Below are 21,369 nucleotides of genomic sequence, written 5' to 3'. Positions count from 1 at the left end.
ACAGCTGTCAGGGTAGTGCCTGTGTAGGGGAGGTTTACCCTGAAGTTTTTAATATCAAAACTATTGCTTGTATGGATTTTTTTGGGAAGTTATTATAAACATGTTCCCTAATACTGAATTAAATGACTTGCCCCTCAAGCCCAGTACCAGAGCTACATCTGGCAGTGCCACTCCAAAGTCTTATGCAGAACTTTCCCCAGGCTTGTTTATCTGGGATATTTGTTTAACTGGATGTGCTGGGGATTGAATGTGCAGCTGTCTGATTTTGAATAATATGTTGTCTACCATTGCACACCTGCACCATTCAGCTAAAGCAGGGGTGAGCAAGGTTTATCTTGCCTGGGTTGGATCGGTTCTGTGGAGATCCCTCCATGGGCTGGATTGTGCACGTGCCCACGATTTTTGGCACCACGGAAGCAAGTCCCCGTGTCGCGCTGTGCTGGTTTTGTGCAGCGTATGAGTGGGCTGCTCAGTTTGGGCATGGCTCATGGGCCAGTCAAACGACCTCTGCAAACCGCTATGTACAGTGCATATGTGCGGCGGCGCACATGCGCTGTACATAGCAGTTTGGTGCCATTGCCGGGATCCTCTGCTTGTGACTGCAGCTGTGAATGGAGGATCCTACCAATGCAGCTGCGTGATGTCTGCTCGTGCTGCCGTGAGCCCCTGCGGGGTGCCTTCTTGTCACCCCCCCCCCAGACATGGCACCTGGGGCGGACTGCCCTGTTGCGATGCCACTGGTCCCCATTAACAGTCATCCTGAATATTCACGAAGAGAATGGGCTCCCTGAACTTTGCCCATCTTTTCCAATATCACAAGAGTGAGATGGGAGAAACCTAGACTGCAGCAACGCACATTCCAGTAAGGTACCATCAGAAGGAGCTCCTGGATCCATAATGCCTGCAAATGCAGTTACAGCACAAATCTACATTTCCTTTAAAGATGTGCCGGCATACCTCTGTTACACCAACATACACAAAGAGCTTCTGAGGGTAATGGCAACATAGGCACATCAAGAGAAATATCTAAAGAATGTCTTTCTGTCTCTGAATTATGGCTCCAAACAGTCGGGGAACAGTAATTGAAAATATATCTAAAATCAATTTGTTTTTACCCATATCACTCATGTTTGGAATGTACCAGCAGCCCAAATTAAGTTGTTGAGCTTACAGGAAGCAAAGGCAGCCTTTCATCAGAGTAGTTTAGAAGTCAAATGATGTATAAATTCTAGTGAACAAAATAATAGAAATAAAAATAGGTACTGCAATACCATCCGTTGTTTTGAAATTGGCTTGACCCAGTCTGTCATTCTGCGTTCCCAGCCTTTGAGTTAACCACTAAGTTGCTAGATTCTATGACCCGTGGAGCAAATAATTGCTTCAGTGTGTATGTATGCTTATAACAAAAAATTGAAATGGATGCTGTATAAATTAATCTGGGTGCTTCTTGTGTGCGGTTTGGAAGGAAACAGAATACAAACGAAATCCAGAAATGCTAGATGCGACATTCAATGCATTTTTCAAGAGCTACTGAGTAAATGATCTCCAGGAGCATGAATATAGAACAGCCTTTTTAAAGCTATGGAATGAATTAAATTTGCAGCCTCATATTCCTGTACGGCAAATAAGAAGAAATCCCAGCTGGTCCAGAGCCAGCCAACAAAAACCTGTGTGCACAATTTACTATTCTTACCTAAAAATTGGCTGCCATTTGGTCCTCTAAACCAGGTTGTATGTGATGAATTTTCATAATTTTGACTTCTTTTTAATGCAACTTTTTGCCTTTTTGAAGAGCGAAAAGGCTCCTATTTCCCATCCTCTTTTTCTAAATGCCAAATAAAGAAATGAGCAGCCAGAAGTTGTGATGTATTTATTTTTGCACCTATCATTAACATGATCTTCTGTGACCTCATATTCACACACTGCCTTCTCTTAAATTTAAGTGAATTGAAAACCTATTCTCCCTTTTCTATGGCTCTCATGTTAGCCATAAGGTAATAAAGGTGTGTTTTCATTATTATTTTTTTGGCTTTTTAACGTTTCTTGTATGTTTACACACAGCAGATGTGTTCAAATCCAAGGACAACTTTGCATATGCATACCAGTTGGTCGGTTTCTTCATAGTGCCTGTGGCATCATGGTAGCAGAACAGTTACTGCACCCTGGTTCACAATGAGACAATCCCATCCACATTTTAAAAAAAACCACACACAAAACAAAACAGAGTTGAAATGGCTGAGACTGCACGGTAATTTGAATTTGCTCCAGTGGAATTATTTAAGTCCCCATCTCATCTCAACTGGCTTTGCCTCAGGTGCCAAAATGCCTTGGGCCTGCCCCAGCAGAGCCCCTCCCTTTGTGCACACATGTTTTGGGAGTTTTCTATCAGAAGGAGTAGGGGTGTATGAAATGGATTCCTGCCACATCAGGCTTAGTCTGCTGTCAGCCAGCCCCGAGTTGCCTGCCAGGGGGTGGCACCGGCTGTCAACTTCCTCCTCCTCCTCCTCAGTCTGAAAGCTGCCACTACAGAACTCAGTAGGGAGGAACATGTGGGCACCACTAGAATTAGTTGACTGTGCCTGACACTGGCTCCAGTTCTACATACTGTTGGCCTCTCTGCCTTCCTCTCTACCAGCCACTACGGGTCAGATCATTCCTGTGTGCCATGGATGTTTCCACAAGTTAGCACTGCATGTTCAGGACACAAATCTGCAAAACAAAATGTGCAGGTTTTGCAGAGCAAATTCAAAATACTGTGCATTCTCATCCATTTCCACTGCTATTCTGTTGATAGGATTCAATCCTACACCAGCAAACTGTTAAAATGAATTTGACACTCTTGTGCAACAAACCACCCCAACTGTCTGGACATTTTGCAGTATTGAAACTGATAGGGAAGGGAAGTGGCAAGTGTGAAACAACCATTGTTTGACACAACCGGGGCCTATTTTTTCAGCTGGAACTCATCAGAACTCAGTTCTGGCACCTGTCAGGTGGGCGCCATTGCTATTATAAAGGAACAAGGAAGGTGTTCACAGTGAGTTCTGGCACCTCTTTTTTTGTAGAAAAGTAGCACTGGGCATAGTGTTATATAACTCATCTGCACACAAGTCAGAATGATTGCTCAATAACAGCCAGCATCATGCCAGCCTCAAACTTTGTGAAAACAAATCAGAATGAGTGCTCGATAAGCAGGTCCTTATGTCCCTTTGCTAAATTGCACATTGCAGTTCCCATTCAAAAGCACAACCAGCTCCCTATTGCTGGTACCAGTCATTGTTGTGCATTGCATACTGTCTATTATCTGCCATTAGCTCACTTGTTCATCAGCTTGCACTTCCTCCCCCTACCCCTTAATAGCTGACTGCTTTTCTTATGTCTGCTGCCAATTTGGAATGCTTATATTTGCAATAGAAAATATGGGGGGCGGGGCGGGGAGGTATGTGGAATGTTGTGGCTATTGGCAAACCCCCTAGTTTGTTTGATTATTGCTGCAATTATTTCTATCTCCCTTTTCATGATATAAATGTTTTCAAAGTGACTTGCAAGTAACAATAAAGTACAAAAACCACAAGGCAGAGAACCAACTCTATGAAGTCATCAGCTATGAAGCTTCCCACAGGGTTGTTGGTGGTAGTTGGCCTTTGGAGTGGCGGAGTGTGGGGGAGAGACTATTAATGTTTTCTTCAACTTCCTCTCTTGGGATCCTTCCTGTACTGCAGTTGGTGGCAGATAATTTACTTGGTGGTAACATAGCAATTCCCAAGTGGAATAAGCAGCTTCCTTCATTGGAAGTTTTCAAGAAAATCTTTAGGCACGGATCTCTCAGAGATGTTTTAGGGTGAAAAAGGAAGGGGGGGAGATGAGCTAGATTTGTGCAGTTCCCTGTCATTCTTTCTGCCTCTGTGCATAGCTGTTTTCAGTACTGAACTGACAGAACTTTTGTTGCCTCTGTGAATGGCTTCCTCAGTAAATGAACCATTGTGGATTTAAATGAAATTCTCTACTGCAGTAGATCCAATAAGACTCTATGTACTGCAGCACCTAATCTTTTTCATCCTGGTTTTTCCAAGGCAATCCAATATTCACTTAGACATTGAAATGAATTTAAAGAGAGGGATCGGAACACTATAGAGGTGACATATCCATATTTCAGAGCCAGCTCAGCTCTAACAAAGTTCTTGCCAAAGTTGTGAATTTATATAGCTCTGAAGTTAAAGTGGCGCTGATTGGCCAGGGCCAGTTTTTCTCAGTTCTTGGAATCTTATGGCTGTAATTTGAACAGTTCCACTAATGAAGTGATCCCTGTTATCAACAGATGCCACATTTGGCAGTGTGCACCTTTGACAGCAGCCAATTTCTCAGTCTTGTTAAGAGTTTATAAGGTCATTATTATCCTGTGAGTTCCACATACAGGTGTGTATATCCAGAGAAAGTGCTAATGGCATCTTTGGAGTCAAACAGCATGGACTAAAGTATGACTCAGTATGCTGCCTTGCCAGCGAACGTTAACACAACTGTGCAGGAAGCAGATATTGTTTTAATGATTTGGTTGGTGCATTGGTCAGTTCTGTACTGAGTTGCCTCCTCCACCCGCAGTAAATGATGCCAAGTGAACAAACATAGACCTTTTACAGAGATCCAGAGTATGGAACCCTATTTCAGTTTGACAGCCACATTCTGTTATGGACAAGTTTTCAGGGTGGGTGGCCCACAGATGCAACACCTTTATACAGTATGCTGTATTCCAGCCATACAACAGTTTCTACATGCATGCTTGCACACACACATGCATGCACACATGCACCCCTCCACCCAGGCAAGCTTGCATCATATAGAGTCCTTTCCTCCTTGTTGAAAAGTTATTTCCATGATTACGAAACCAAGGTGAACAGATATCCTGTCCCATGAGATACTTCAGAAGGCTTCCTGAGAACTGCTCCCATGTTGCTATTGACACTGATGAAGAGCTTTGCAAAGTAATACACATGGAGGAAGCCCACGTTTTGTTGGAATGGCAGGTGGGCTATTGATTGGAAGAAGCTCCTTTTTCCTGCAGTCACTCAATGCTTTCCATTTGTCCTATGAGTCCCTGGAGGGCATGCAGTTGCGAATGAGGTTTTCGTTGTATGAGTGGATTTACAGTCTTTAATTGTGAGGGCATTTCTCCACTGACATTGAACATTGGACAGTGCTAGAATGTTAATCAGTTGGTGGCTTGGACAGCATTGGGGATGGGTGAGAAATCCAAAGCTTTTTAGGAAACCATTTAAGTATGCCTTGCATCCCTTCCCACACCCATTGCAAAGCTCAGAAAAATTAGGGTAGTTTCTGACAACCTTCTTTTCCCCTTCTTTTGATGTGGCTTAAAGCACATCAGAATCATTGTGGGGGAATCTATGAGTCAGTGGCCCTTGTTTCTTTGCTGCAAACTAGAGTGTCCTTCCTTTCATTTCTGAAGTTCTAGGGCCACTGGCAGTCTGAGCAAAGCTTTTCCTAGCCAACAAAAGGTCCTAAACTGGTGTTCCTCTTGCTATGGTCAACTATTGGATTGTAACCTTCCAGCCACCCTTCTTCCCCTGGCTGCAATGATATGGACAATGAACTTATTTACCAATACATTTAAATAAGAGCCTTTATGCATTTTGGGAACCCAGGACTAGTGACTCCGACCTCCCACCATCCAAAATTGCTGTCATTCATTGTATGATACCGGAGTCTGTATGGGAATTGGCAGCTTTTCTATTGAGTTGCTTATCTCTCTCTTTGGAAACATTATATAGAAAATGCTATGAGGGCAGATGTTTGTTGTGCTTGTTATAATTAGCGTTGTTGCCCCCCAAAGTCAAGGGACTCTGATTTAAGGGACCCAAATCCACCACCCTGTGGGAAATGGCTGCTGTTCTTTAAATGCCTCGGTCTCTTGCCTTTAAGGTAGTATAAAAACAGCAGCATAAAGACACTGTAAAACTGAAGTACAGTGGTACCTCGGGTTAAGTACTTAATTCATTCTGGAGGTCCGTTCTTAACCAGAAACTGTTCTTAACCTGAAGCACCACTTCAGCTAATGGGGTCTCCTGCTGCTGCCACGCCGCTGGAATACGATTTCTGTTCTTATCCTGAAGCAAAATTCTTAACCCGAGGTACTATTTCTGGGTTAGCGGAGTCTGTAACCTGAAGCATATGTAACCTGAGGTACCACTGTAAAGCTCATCACCACCAGTATTTCCTTCCTTTAATTCTTTGTCAGCAGCTAACATGTTTTAAGCAAGGCAGGGCTATTTTGGAAGTGATGATTATCACCTGCTGTAGAAGGTGAAGCTGTGCACATTCAGTAGGAGAGCAAGAATGGGAGCAAAAGAGGCATAGACTGAAAAGTGCAGAGGAAGCTAATATACCTTCTTCCATTGGCAAGGGAAAGAGCCAAATAGAGAAAGATACAGAACACTGAAACCTAACTTTATCTTACAGGGGCAGAAAGTGACTTACAAATAAAATGGGAACAGCTAAAAAAATATAGAAAAATAACAATTTAACAACAATATGACCCTTTAAATGCATTTGTTGGAGGGGGGTTATTGGTTTGTTTTTGTTTTATTATGCATTTTGTATTTTTCTGTTGTGAACAGCCCTGTGATTTTCTGATGAAGGGCGGTATACAAATGTAATTTGTGGACATTGTCTTATTTGTTTTCTTTATTATTGTTTGTGAAGCTGAAAGCCTAAATAAACTAAACCAAACACCAAAATGCCAAATGAATTTAATTAATAAACAATAAAAATAAATAACAGAATTAAAAATATATAAAAATATAAAATATCTATTATGACCTTAGTTTCATCCATGTCAACATCCTGATGCAGCTTAAACTACAATGTCAATTTCACAGGCAAAGATCTATTCATAACCAAGTCCTGTACAGTCGTACCTTGGTTCTCGAACCTAATTTGTTCAGGAAGTCCATTCAACTTCCAAAAATGTTCGAAAACCAAGTTGCAGCTTCCAGTTGGCTGCAGGAGCTTCCTGCACTCATTCGGAAGCCGTGCTGGATGTTCAGCTTCCAAAAAAGGAACACTTACTTCTGTGTTTGTAGTGTTCGGAGCCGCAATGTATAAGTACCAAGGTGTTCAAGAACCAAGGTATGACTGTACTAGCAAGATAGGGCCTCTTCTGTTGTGGCTCCTTGACTGTGGAAATCTGTTTCCCTAGAGGAGCAGATGGCAACAACCTCATTGGGATTCCATCACCATGTTGAAACATGTTTCTCCTGCTTTTGGAGGAAATTAATTAAGGCCACTTAAAGATTGAAACTTTTCTGCACTGTCATGCTTTATTAATGAGTGGTTTTGTTAATTATTATATATTATTGTTTGTGAAGTGTGGTCTAGAAGTTTTGTACATAAACATGCATGTTTTCTCAAAATTGCAAGCTCTGATTGTACTGGGCTCCATATCGCAGAGAGGACTGTAATAATGTTGAGCTAAATATGCTTACAAAGCCCTGTCAGCCACTTCTGCTTAGCACAAGAATGCTGGAGGTGGAAAGATGGGGCCAGTACCTGTGGTCCTTGTTTCTCCCATGGAGGCCATTAACAAGTGAGCAGAGCTTTTGAGATCCTATTAACTGAAGGGACTGAATTTATGTGTCTTGCCTGATAACACCAAAGGCTTATCTAGTCTGTATTCTATTTCCTATCAGGCACCTGTGAGAAGCCCAAGAGCAGTGTAGCAGGCGAATGACCCTGTCCCATTGTTGCTCTCAAGCAGTTAGCATCCAGAGGCACATTGTCTCTGAACCCAGAGTCTGCACATGCTAACATAACTGGAAGCCACTGTTGTCCTGATCCTTCATGAATTTGTCTAATCCCTTGTTAAAGCTGTCTAAGTTGGTGTCCATCATCATATTACTTAGGGTACCCTACCTACAAAGCATCTGCTATACTGCAGGCTATGTCCACAACACTAATAAAGTCTCTTTTGTATTGGCCCTATCATATGTAGACTTTTGCTTTCAGTATTATTATTTTTAACTGCATGGAGCAAAAGGAGTACCGTATGTATAGGAGCAGATTAGTGATGAAACCCAGTGGCCTCTTGATAAACCCTTAGTCATGGCAGGCATGTGGCATAACAAGGTATTAATTGAAGGCAGGTTACACATAGGTAAGAAATACAGAAATATGCTCTGGGAACAGCAGCAGTGTTGTGGTCTGTAAATGAAGGGAAGATGGTTCACAATATGATCATTTTCTGCTTTGCTGTATTTTCAGGTGATAAAGATATGAAGAGAGTTTGTATTTATTTGTATCTACCGTAGTTCCACCCATAGTTCAGTATCAGACCTCCTGCAGATGAAGCACATGTTCTGATACTGAACTATCGGTGGAACTAGATGTGACCAAAAAAATCACCCCCAAATGTGCCTTACTTTCTCTTCTCCTATAAAATGAAGAATTGAAATTGGTAACATGTCAGCATCCTTTGATGAGGGGCAGGGAATGAAGAAATTCATGATATGATCCTTTACTTTGTGTTATGGGGATGAAGAGGAGGAACTGGACATGGGCCCCTTGGGCCAGGCAGTTTCCGTAGCACCCGGTTTCTCCCTGAAGCAAGCCACATTTGCCATTGAACTGGTGGTTCCTGAATGTTGAAGATAAAAGGGCCATTAGCACAAGCACTGATTTCCAGCATTTGTAGCAAGTTGTCCTTTGAGGGGCGTGGAGATAAGCAAAGCCACAATGGATTGTCGCCTTCCTGCCAATTTACATCTTGGCTTCGCAGTTCAGAATGACAATTGGGGTTATAATTAGTGCCAGCTCCATGGCTCAGAGTGCTAATTGATGGCATCTGTGTGACTGCTTAATGATTCTAGTTCCAAACCGAAGGCCAGTCGGCAAATATAGGACAGTTTTATAGGTCTCACACCATAATTTCTGCTCAAGAATTAGAAGAAAACAAGGCAGCAGGATTCTTCCCATCGTCCTTAACACACCGTGTCTAGTATGTTTAAGCATCAATTAGCAATAATGAATAATACGTTTTCTCCTTGTTTAGAGATGTCTGTCATAGAGAAACAGGATGACAGGTTGTTTCTGCAAAGAAGGCATGGCATGGCAAGAAGCCTACTGTTATGTTCCAAATAACATTTGTCAGGAGAGAGAGATGTGGAGAGTGTGACCCTACTCATTGCCCTATTCAAGATCAGAGAGTTGGATGCTGGAAAGGGGAAGAATTAAGTCCAGGATCAGCAGAAGAATGTGTGTGTGTGTGTGTGTGTGTGTGTGTGTGTGTGTGTGTGTGTGTAAGTGTAAGCAAGCAAGCAAGCAAGCAAGCAAGCACACGCCTGATGAGGAATAGTAAATTCTGGCTATAAATGAATCCAGGACAGGGAACACTCTATACTACAACACTTTGTTGCAGGTCCCACTTGTAGAATTATCTTCCTGAATATTAGCTTCATAAGGACTTGACCTTTAAATGAAAAATTAAGGGGAAAGGGTGGGAGGAGGTAGGCAAAAAAGAGCAAATTGATTTTTGATCAGCTGTTTCCAACTTTCTCCAAATCCCTGGAGCTCATATTGCTTCATCATGCAGACACTTAATGGTCTAACCTTGAGCATTACCATGTAAAATGAGGGTCCGGAGGACAATGAAAAAGGTATTGCAATAACTTACGCCATTGAGTAAATCTGCACCTGCACACAGGGAAGGAAGAAGTGTAGCTGCTTGAAACACAATGGAAAAAATCTAATTCTAAAAACTGATGCTATCATAAATAATACAGCACATTTATGAAATGTGAATTCACACTTATCTGCATATACAGGGGAAAAGGAGAATGTACAGGGTTGAGGGGTATTTTTTTACAATGAGCTTTTATCAACAGTTGATGCTATTTAAAATAATACCTATGTGAATTATAACTGCATTGCAGCTGGCTGGCAAATAGTGTGAGCTCCTAAACCCAGAGCTTCCTCACTATACTACTGATGTTCCTCAGAGCCCCTGAACCTTGTGGAAGATGCAAGAGTCTCTGGGAAAGCAAAGATACTATAAACCTTCCTTCTAGTCCTCAGATGTTCCACGTGTCACAGCAGGTCTCCATGGAAGTCAGCCCAGACATGTCTGCCTAAGCAGCTGCGTGGTAGTCCTTCACAGATGGTTTGTTCCCCAGGAGACTTTGAGGGGAGGGCTGTACATCAGTGGTGAAGCACCTGTTTTGCATGCAGAAGGTCTCGGGTTCAACCCTTGGCAATTCCTGGTAGCTCTGTGAAAGACTCCTTGCCTGAAACCCTGGAAACTCCCAAGTAGGGCAAGGAGAGAAGTCCCCTGCTTGAAGCCCTAGAGAGCAGCAGCCAGGCCTTGAAGACAACACTGAGCTAGAGTGACCTATTTTCTGACTCAGTTTAAGGGCAGCTTCACTGGTGGGAGATGCAAGAGGCACAGCTCACCATATAACTAACCAAATCTCACCCAGCCCTATCTCACAATGTTTGTTGAGCCTAAAATAGGGTAACCACGTTCACTCTGAGCTCCTTGGGAGGAAAAGGTGGATCAAAATTTTTTGGGTGGGGTGGGGAGGAGCAGCATTTTTTAAGCCAGTCTCTGGGCTTGCCCACACTTGTCCCGCTTCTATCCCCCAGGAAAACCCGCTATTTACCATGGAATCAGTTTTTCCTCACACTGATGTTTGTTCTGATTCAGTTGTAAACCGGGCAAGAAGTGGGAAAAGTGAAAAACAGCTTGGACCTGTGCCTACAAATCATGGGACAAGCAGAAAACCCTCTCAAAACCATAGTTTCTAGGCACAGGACAAGTGGAAGTGTGGATGGACCTTCAATTGACACTTCCTGCCATAACATGAGCTACCAAAGCACAGAACTGGCATACATACATTTCTTTAACCCTAGGGTGCAACACTCACACCAGGCACCACTTAGCTGGGTATCGCATAAGCAATTTCAAACTAATCATATGCCAATGTGAAAGATTGTGCACACATTAAATTTTAAAATCTGCTTTTTAGGTCTCATTCTGACATCTAGTTAGCATACAATAACTGCCTTTCAAAAGCCAAATTAAATATCTGTGACACTTTAAATGTTGCTATATCCCCCTCCTTTTTTTATTTGCTCTTTTATTTCAGTTCTGTGGCTCTTTTGTGATGTTGATAAGTGTGAAAGATGATAGTTTAATTGGTAGATGTTGTTAAGGGAAAATGATGATTAACACATCAAACATGTTATGTTTTTTGGCATGAAAGAGAATTAGAATGATTGGGAGGTGATCCTTTTGGCTTCTTCTCATAAATCATTGAAATCCACCTTTGATCAGATTCCCAAACAATGAAAGGCATAGCGAAGATCACCTTCCTACTGTGTGTGACATCTGTGGAGGTTTCACTACTTAAGAGAACTGTTCAAACAGATCTGAGGAATTTGGGTAACGGTTTAGGCCTAGTGAATTTTGATAAGTTAAGGGGGATTGAACTTGCTAGCTCGAAGGTATTTACGAAGCAGCCACAATGGATACAAGTACACCAATTGTATTACCCTCAGGAACCAAGCAAAATGTGGGAAATCAGCCCACAAGGGACTGCATCAGAGGCTGGTGTTATTGACAAGTGATGAGGCCTACAAATTATGATAAGCAAATCTGACAATTTTTTAAGTCATCAGGAAAATTCACCAGTATTTTTGTGTGGATTTCTATTAAGACACTTTGCAGTTTTGCCTTATCAATATGATTTTTGCAAAGCAGTTTCTCCTTATGTATGCATACCCTCCAAGTGACCCAATTTTCCAGTGACAGTCCCGGCTTCTAATTTGATCCTGGAATGCACCTATTTCCTCTGCCGGTGCCGCCACTGCCAAGCTCAGGGAAGAGAATGAGCATGCGCTTGTCCTGAGCAGTGGCGGCAGCCGCTGCGAGGGGGCATCCTGGTGCCTCTACACCACCTCCTCCCTTGGACAGTTCATACCAGCTGCTGGAAAGCAAGAGAAGAGGTGGAGAAGAAGGCATGTGATATGCCAGCTCTGAGGCAGATGCAGAGGGCAGGACTGCTCTGGGTGGGAAGAAAATTAGAGCAGAGTGCAAAGAGTCTTGATTTTTTTTTTAAAAAAATAATTTATGCATCCACATCTAATCTAGGCCTTTTCTAATATTTATTTATTGGTGTGTGCTTTTCTTTTTGTAAATCTTTGTTGTTGCTTAGTCGTTTAGTCATGTCTGACTCTTCGTCACCCCATGGACCAGAGCACGCCAGGCCCTCCTGTCTTCCACTGCCTCCCGCATTTTGGTCAAGCTCATGTTAGTAGCTTCAAGAACACTGTCCAACCATCTCATCCTCTGCCGTCCCCTTCTCCTTGTGCCCTCCATCTTTCCCAACATCAGGGTCTTTTCCAGGGAGTCTTCTCTTCTCATGAGGTGGCCAAAGTATTGGAGACTCAGCTTCAGGATCTGTCCTTCCAGTGAGCACTCAGGACTGATTTCCTTCAGAATGGATAGGTTTGATCTTCTTGCAGTCTATGGGACTCTCAAGGGTCTCCTCCAGCACCATAATTCAAAAGCATCCATTCTTCGGCTATCAGCCTTCTTTATGGTCCAGCTCTCACTTCCATACATCACTACAGGGAAAACCATAGCTTTAACTAACTTTAAAAAGCTTCAACTAAACTTTAAATTAACTTTGTCAGCAAGGTGATGTCTATGTTTTTAAGATGCTGTCTAGATTTGTCATCGCTTTTCTCCCAAGAAGCAGGCGTCTTTTAATTTCGTGGCTGCTGTCACCATCTGCAGTGATCATGGAGCCCAAGAAAGTTAAATCTCTCACTGCCTCCATTTCTTCCCCTTCTATTTGCCAGGAGGTTATGGGACCAGTGGCCATAATCTTAGTGTTTTTGATGTTGAGCTTGTTCATCTTTGTGGAGCTTACCTTCTACTACTGCTAATTCTAAGGGCAATTGCTGAGGAAGCACACCCTGACTTCTCAAGTTTCAGCTTCCTGCTGTGTGATATCTGTAGCTTGAGTTTTTGGCAATGAGTAATCAGGTAGCCTAGCAAACTTAAGTCAGTGAAACCTCTCAATTAATACAAACTTATCTGTTTTGCAAATGCAAATCTTAACATAAGTTTTAACTTCAGTCAAACAAATTTTTTACATTATATTTTTACACATATTAAACTTATATTGTTTATACACAATTACCAATTAAAATGACTGGGCCCAGAGTAGATAACAAGAAGTGCCAGCAATGCTAGCAACAGTGAGAAGTACCAGAAGATGTTGAGCACTGATACTAGGCTGCCCACTGAATAGTAAGAACTGTTCCAGTCAGGAGGGCAGGATCCTCTGAAGATGGGTCGTTATTCCTTTTGCATATGTACTCAAAAAGTACCTTGTGTGTCCTATTTCAGTGGAAGAGTTGAGTATCATTTCCAAAATAAAGTAAAATAAAAATAAATAAAAAGGTACCTTCAGTTTTAAGGTCAAATGTAATTCCACTTCTATCCAACAGTTGGGGGAATGCTGCCCTTACCAATCTTATTATCCACTGTAGTGAACATAAAGTTGATCTAACTAGATCCACACATCCATATAATGATGATGATGGCGAGCTTAATGATGCTGGAGAGAAGGAATCCACTGGGAATGATAGATCAGATATGGCTGCTCTTAACTTGTCATTTGGAAAGCTGTTCTAGAGTCTCATGGGTTTAACTTGTTACTACCCCCTCCCCTGGTGTATAGTTTCCCAGGGAAGATGAGATTTGGCAGCAAAAGGGGAAGGAGGTGTAGGAAGTGATGTGATTGCTAGTGGCTTGCCTTTCAGATGTGCTAAGTACCAAAAACACTGAGAAAACTGGAAGAGGACAGTTCTTGATGTTCAGTGACTCTGACAGTCTATCCTCAGGTGAATAGGGCATCTTTAGATGCAACTTTAAGATGAGGTTTCTCTGTTGGCTCTTCACTTTGTTCTGATTTGGACTGAGAGCACAGCTGGTAAATGGTATCTATATTGTTGAATTGTTGTATTAATCATTGCTACACTTCCCATTTTCTTCAAGTGATAAAAAGCCCAGAAGGAAAGCTACTGGCCATCAAAATATTTTGTGTCAAGGAATTCTTGAGGTTAATTGTGCTAGTTTTCCAGGGATGGCAACCGCTTGGTTGCTTTTCATAGCAGGTTGTTATGAAAGAGCTGTACTGGGAGCGGGGGAGGTCTCTGCCAAGAGGACTCTTGGCCTTTACTAAATATTTTGATTGTGTGTGTATTGTCTTTACAAGTCCTGAACTGGATCAGAAAATTCCATGAGTTCTTTCTCATTTGTAGTGGGTGGGTGGGTGATTGTTGCTGTCCTCCCATTAACATAGCATACACCATACCCTCTTCTCCACATATATCCAACACAAAAGCCTCCAATCTCCCTTCCCAGCTATCTGATTGCCTTCCTTCTGCCCTCACATTAACGAGTGGAATGGAAAAACCAAGGAAGTAGCAGAAAGGAAAGCAATCAGATGGGGAAGAGGCTTCTGTTGGATGAGGTAGATTGGGACCTGGAGACTGGAAAGTACAGGGTCATTCTCCCTATATTTGGTTCCCTTCCACAGCTTCCTTGAAATAAACCTGCATAAGACTTTGAGGTTAATCAGATAATTATTAGATAAAGCTCAGAAAAAACAAATGCTTCCTGAACTGTGCCATGGGCAGAGCTTGCCATTACTGCTGGTAATATAATAATCTATTATTGCAGTAGGAGCTACCACCCCTGCTTGCCCCACTCATCAACTCACCATCTAAATCACTTCGCACCCTCCTTAAATACAATTCTAGCAAAATATGATGAAGGCAGGGCACTTCAGAAAACTGTATGCTCAACTGATCTCTGAAGCATCTCCCACTTCCTTAAACACCATTCTAGATATGTTTAACTGTGTGTGCATCAGAGAGCAGTTGCCCAAACCACCCTCTGAAGCAGCTCAACAGCTCGCCTGTGCTGCCCAACTGCCACATTGCTTGCTTGCTTGTCTTCTGTTCTGTTCTGTCATCCTGCTGCAGTGGGCATGGCCATTTATCTGCACCCATGCCCACTGCAGCATGGCAACTATTTTTCTTCCAAAACGGATGGGCGACCCCTTGGGTAGGCAAGAAGTAGAAATGTCCTAAGTATTTCTTACTTCTCTCAGTTGCCCACTGAACTTCATCCCCAATTGGCTACCAGGTTCTATCATGCCTAAAAGAGAATTTAATTATTCCATAACCCTAGAGATGAACACCCACACCTACCCACCCACCTACACACACACACACCCCTTCATCTTTCTGTGCCACACATTCATAAGGTATGATTGAATTCTTCTGGGACACAGAAAAAGATGATGAATTTATGAGCACTTAAGATTTGGCCTATAACCACCTACTTGAAAGCATTCATGGTGGGGGGGGGGGAGAGAATTAGGAACATTTTATATCTTGTCATTATTACCTTGACAATCGTTTTACAGGCACATACAACTACCTGACATTTAGAAGACATCTGAAGTTTTTAATGTGTGACATTTTAATGTATTTTTAATCTTTGTTGGAAGCCACCCAGAGTGGCTGGGGAAATCCAGCCAGATGGGCAGGGTACAAATAATTTATTATTATTATTATTATTATTATTATTATTATTATTATTATTATTATTATTATTTATACAAAAGGAGGGGGGAAAGTGTTCTTTACTCCTTCCCTGAGAAGTAGACGAGCTGCGATTTTCTAAATTCCTGCAGACATCGTTACAGCAATCACAAGCAAGACATGCGAATACAATTTTGCCAATAGCAGGGAGTTAGCTTCTGTCACATTTATTTTTGAAAGTTCTTCCTTCAGGCATTTCAATTTGAATTTATAAGATTGCAAAATATCCTCAGACTCCAGCTGTTTTCCTGTTTGTTTTCCAAAGGGAGCGTGTATAGATAGAAGCAAAATAACACGGATTGTGGGCTAGTCCTCCCCATTTTTCTTAATTTGATTACCACATGCTGTGTGCATGCATTATTTATTTATTTATACAATTTCTTACCTGCCCTTCCCCATAATGGTCTGCCATGTGCAATCCCTTCCGCAGTTTGAACAGTATTGTCCCTCCACCAAGATCTGCTGGCTTTTCCTGGTGGGGAAATTCCATTTCCAGTGGGGGAGTCTCACCAGTGAGCAATATTTCAATGTGCGTATCCAAACAGCTGGCAGTGGAATTCCCATTGATGGTTGCCAGAGGACACCGCTTAAATTGGGTTTTTCGGGAGGGAGGGGTCAGAACTGAGCTCAGAGGTTCTGCTTGACCCTGAGCTGTCACCTGATAGCAATCTGGGCCTCCTTGCCAGATCAACCTGGGAGCTGGTATAGAAAAGAGTCATCCTTGTGCTCACTTTCCACTCCATGGCACTCCATAAAACCAGTAAGCTGCAGGCCAGGGCTTTGGATTTCCCCCGATGGTGCATATGATTAATTGAGTCAAACCATATGTGAATATAGCAAGCTGCTAAGTGAAACCATTGGTCCATCTAGTTTAGTACTGTCTACACTTACTGGCAGTAGCTCTTAGAGGGGCTTCAGACAAGGGTCGCTCCCAGTCTTACCCAGAGATACCAAAAATTGAACGTGGGACATTTGGCAGGTAAAGCAGATGAGTCACCATTGAGCCACAGTTCTTCTCCAACTTTTTGGACAGTTACTTAAGCGGGTGGTGCTTTTTTTGTCAGAATACAGGTCTAAAGTCTTACTAAGCTTTTCACATCTAACCAACCCAGTAAATTGTCCCATCAATCCAGCAATTGGTGGATTGTGTAATATGCTCACCCGTTATTTTAAAAAGAACAAAAGATAACTCTTCATTAAATATGAGAGATTTCAACCTAAAACCACCAGGGATCAGTGGCATAGCGTGGGGGGTGCCAGGGGTGCCGGCCGCACCGGGCGCAACATCTGGGGGGCGTGAGTCCAGAGGGAAGGGACAAGCAATCGAGGCTTGTTTGGGGTGGGGGGTCGTCGTCTCTGTTTGGCCGGCCCCCCTCGAGGAAGCAGGAACCTCTCCAAGGCGCAGCGCGCCGTCGGTGGAGGGAAAAGAGCCGCGCAGCAGCAGCAGCAAAGCCGATCCGAGCCTGCTAATCGCTTGCTGGGAATTAAGTGGCTCAAAGAGGCAAAGGAAGAGGTGGAGCCACTGGCCCGGCCGGGAGGAAGCTGGAGAGAGCAGCGCACCTGGGCGCGGCGAGGTTGGGTAGGTGTGCCCTGGCTGGCTACCCGCCTCCCGGGCTCAGTGCCTCCATGACCCCTCCAGCGGCGATGGGAGAGATGGGGGGGGTCTGGAGCAGCCCCGGCTGGCCTGCTCCTGCTTCTCCCCCGCCTCCTTCCCGTTGCTGGCGCCTTGATCTCATCCGGATCAGGGACGAAACACGCCCATCCTTCGCTACTCCTTGTCGGGTCACTGCTTCATTTCTCCAGGGAGAGAGAGAGGAGAGGAGAGGTGCCGGGGATTGCCAAGCGCACGTGACGCAAAGGGCCTGCCCACACGCAGGCTGGGCTCCGCGTGGCAGGGGCGGAGGGAGGCGCTCTGCACATGCTTAGGAGGCGCTCGCCAGTGGCATAGCGTGGGGGGTGCAGGGGGGCCAGCTGCACCGGGCGCAACATCTGGGGGTTAGGGTTAGGGTGTGCAAATCCACGGGTTAGGGGGCGCAAATTACTTGCCTTGCCCCGGGTGCTGACAACCCACGCTACGCCACTGCCAGGGATATTGCCTACTGAACAGAATGCATGACAATATGTGTTGGGCAATGCATATTCTGAGTTTTAAAATAAATATAGGCATGGTGTGATGGTTTTACTACAGGGACATCGACTAGAATTTGGGTAGATAGAGATTTCGGCCAATATTTGTTTGAGCGTTTGTGAGTGAATAATTTGGGTGGAGATGTTTTCAGTGAAGGTCTCTCTCTCATTTCTAACAGCTACCTCACCCCAAGCAACACCCCATAATCTAGGACATAATCTAGCAAAGGGATGAGAAGCATGTGACCATCCAGATGGTGTTAGATTCCAGCTCCGACCACCCTTAGCACTGGCCATGCTAGATGGGACTGGAGTTGTAGACCAAAAACATGGGGAATTTCACAGTGTCCCCATCCCTGATCTACCAGAGCCCTGTCCAGTGACATTTTTCAAGAACCTCTGCTCTTCAAAAAATTCTTTGCTTCAATATGACTGCTCAGGAAATGTCCCTGGTTGATGGCATGACCTTATTTGACACCTGACATTCCTTAGAAGAATTGCATTTACACTTTCGGCAACCTTGGGAGCAAAAATAATTTCCCTTTATTGCAGGAAACAAATTATAACAGTATGAAATATGTCATAGAACATTTCACCCTTTAGGAAAGGTGACAGAATTTTAGAGTTTCTTGTTACCTATACCATACTTCCATTGTAGCACTTTGGCATTTAGATAATTTTTCAGATGGAGAAATTGGTTGAAAACGCAAGCTCTTTTCAGGCACAACATGGGAGTGGGGAGTAGGGTTTAGGAATAATGGATAATTTTGATTCAGTTTTAATGTTACTGAGTGCATAACTTGCACTTTCTGCAACAATATGCAAACCAAAACATAGCCATCCTTTGCCATTTACATTTCTCTAAATTTTAGGGTGCAGTTCTCCAACCAAATGATGTGCCCCAAACTGTGCATATTAAGGGAAAGTGAGCATAAAATGTATCTATCTGTGAAAATGGCATGCATACTGTATATGCCTTATATTGGGGGGAACTATTTGCAAAAATGAGTATATCAGGCAAAATTGCATACAAAAATGTGTATATAAAGAGAAATTTGCCCTAAAATGCTGGTAAGTTTTCATAAGGATTAGAGCAGGGGTAGGCAGCCTAAGGCCCGTGGGCCGGATGCGGCCCAATCGCCTTCTCAATCCGGCCTACTCTACATGAGTAGAATGTGTCCTTTTATTTAAAATGTATCTCTGGCTTATTTGCGGGGCCTGCCTGGTGTTTTTCCATGAGCAGAATGTATGCTTTTATTTAAAATGCATCTCTGGGTTATTTGTGGGGCATTGGAATTTGTTCATATTTTTTTCCAAAATATAGTCCAGCCCACCACATGGTCTGAGGGAAGGTGGACCCACCCACATCTGAAAAAGGTTGCTGACCCCTGGACTAGAGCAACACGGGAACAGTAACAGTCAAATGAGACTACTACTTATCAATTAAAAAGATATTCTTAATTGGAGAGTAGGGTGCTTTGTTTGTTTAAGATAAATCACTCGTTGTTATTAAATATTGATAGCCGGGAAGAAATGTGGTAGAATAAAGAAAAGTTAAAAGGGAAAAAAAATCATTTGTAGGTTGTTGGGAGAAACAGACATTAAGTACTGTCATTCTTACTCATCTCTAAGCTTCTGAACTCCCTAAGATCTTAAATATCAGTTTTATGTTAGATGTTTAAAAATAATCTGACTGTAATTTGATGTGCATTATCTTGTGAGCGCAAAAGCCTTCAGTTGGTTTATTTTTAAAAAGGGGATGTTTACATCCTTTGTATTGTTCTGAATGTCACGTTCAAAGTAATGTGCGATTTCCTGCACCCTAAAGAACATAAATATAAGGAGTAAAGTTGGTTGGTTGGTTAGATTGATGGATGGATGGAAGCATTGGTACTTCCCGATATTCTGTTCTATCTCTTCCAAATATCTTTTTTCTTTCTCTATGAAAAATATGAAATATAGATGTTAGAGAGTGTATCAGAATAGTACACACAACCAGTACATGAGAGTGTCAGAGTGAATATATTAAAGTGTATTTTACTCTTTCTTATAAAATACAGTTGTTTTTTATAGTATCATCTTTGACAGGGGTGTAGCACCTTTCTTTTCAGCCTGAGAGCTGTATTGCCTTATGGACAATGCAGTTCTTTAGCCATGTAATGTATACAAAAATGAATATGCTAGGGTAAAGTATGAATAAAATGTAATGTGAATATAATAATAAAAATAACATGTGAAATGTGTTGTATTACGGAAAATTGCTCTGCAAGGTATGCATATTAGGAAAAATTGTGTACACACGTGTGTGTACATTAGGATAAATGCTGATGAATTTCCATGAGGACTGTTTAAATATATATAAATAACTTCCCAAAAAACTGATGTAGAAATGTGGAGAACTGGGGGGTAGGAAGAGAAATGGGGAGAAAACAAAATTGGCAGATTTGTTCATCCTGATAGGTACCGGGGAAGACACATTTCATCAGTTGGTTATAGTCAACAACAACCTGGGAACCCTGCTGGAACAATATGGTTTTCTTCTCTCTTCTGCAGTCGCAGCGCCGAGTCACATTTCACCTGCCGGATGGTTCTCAGGAAAGCTGCAGTGACAGTGGGCTAGGAGACCATGAGCCCAGCAGCACCGCTAGCACAGCACATCCTCTGCCACTTGGTTTCCCGCAAGAGGAGTACTATGAGCAGACATCACCCAACAGTCGGACAGAGGGAGATGGCAATTCAGATCCAGAGTCCAGTAAGTCTGTTGCATCATGGGCATTTGCCACTCTAGGGAATTCATGGGTCCAAAATGAGCATCCAGTGTATAGTGACAATTTATTCTGATTCAAATAGTATTTGTTTTGTTGCACCTGAAAGGACAAAGGTCATCATTTTGTCCATGGCTGAAGGGCCTTGTAGTAATATTTTCTGAGCTGCATTTTGAGATTCAGATGACGAACCCATACAGACCAAACTGGCGGTATTTAGGATGCAGCAACCCAGCTCTTGGAGGAAGGCTCTATGTGGAAAAGCAGGGTAGAAATCAGGACCAGAAGAGCTGTGGGGTCTAAGCTAATAAGTGCCTTAGAGAATAGTAAACGCGGAGCAGTAGCTGTCTTTGAGTGCTTCTTTTTTAATTTCAGTGTATGTTTCATTGTTTGGGTAAAATACAAAGACAGGCTTTTCATATGACTGGGCAATTGAAGGGCCTATAAAGAGTTTGCAAAAAGATGAAAAATGCAGCTGAGGCAGAAATTAATAATGAAATTAAATCACACTTGCTGTTTGCTTCTTAAAGGGCATGCTACTATTTACGGGGGGTTTTTTTAGGTTGTTGTATAATTTCAGAGAGATATATCCAGGCTGGCATTGACCCAGCAAAGCAAATTGTAAGTTTGTAGTTTTATTTTTATTTTTAATGTTCATGGACTATTATGGAATAATAACTCTACAGTTATAGAATTGGTTTTATTTCTTTGGTTTTGGGCCTGTTATCTTTTATATTTGATTTTTTTTTAATTGCATGCTGCTTTGGTACCTTTTGGTTGGGAAACGTTT

The 21,369-nt window shown here is 42.6% G+C and overlaps 1 protein-coding gene across 2 annotated transcripts in view; it reads left to right on the top strand.

The window, feature by feature from the left end:
- The window catches only part of PCDH11X (protocadherin 11 X-linked), a 745,920-nt gene that overhangs the window by 556,490 nt on the left and 168,061 nt on the right, over positions 1-21,369 (top strand). For both annotated transcript variants that reach the window (XM_081179390.1, XM_081179391.1), the window contains one exon: positions 20,368-20,566. In XM_081179390.1, coding sequence (XP_081035516.1) covers positions 20,368-20,566 — 199 coding nt within the window. The remainder of the gene's footprint in view (positions 1-20,367; positions 20,567-21,369) is intronic.

This window comes from Podarcis bocagei (genome assembly GCF_964188305.1).
Source record: "Podarcis bocagei genome assembly, chromosome: Z".
In the NCBI taxonomy this organism is placed as follows: Eukaryota; Metazoa; Chordata; class Lepidosauria; order Squamata; family Lacertidae; genus Podarcis; species Podarcis bocagei.
This window is presented reverse-complemented; position numbering and strand designations above follow the sequence as displayed.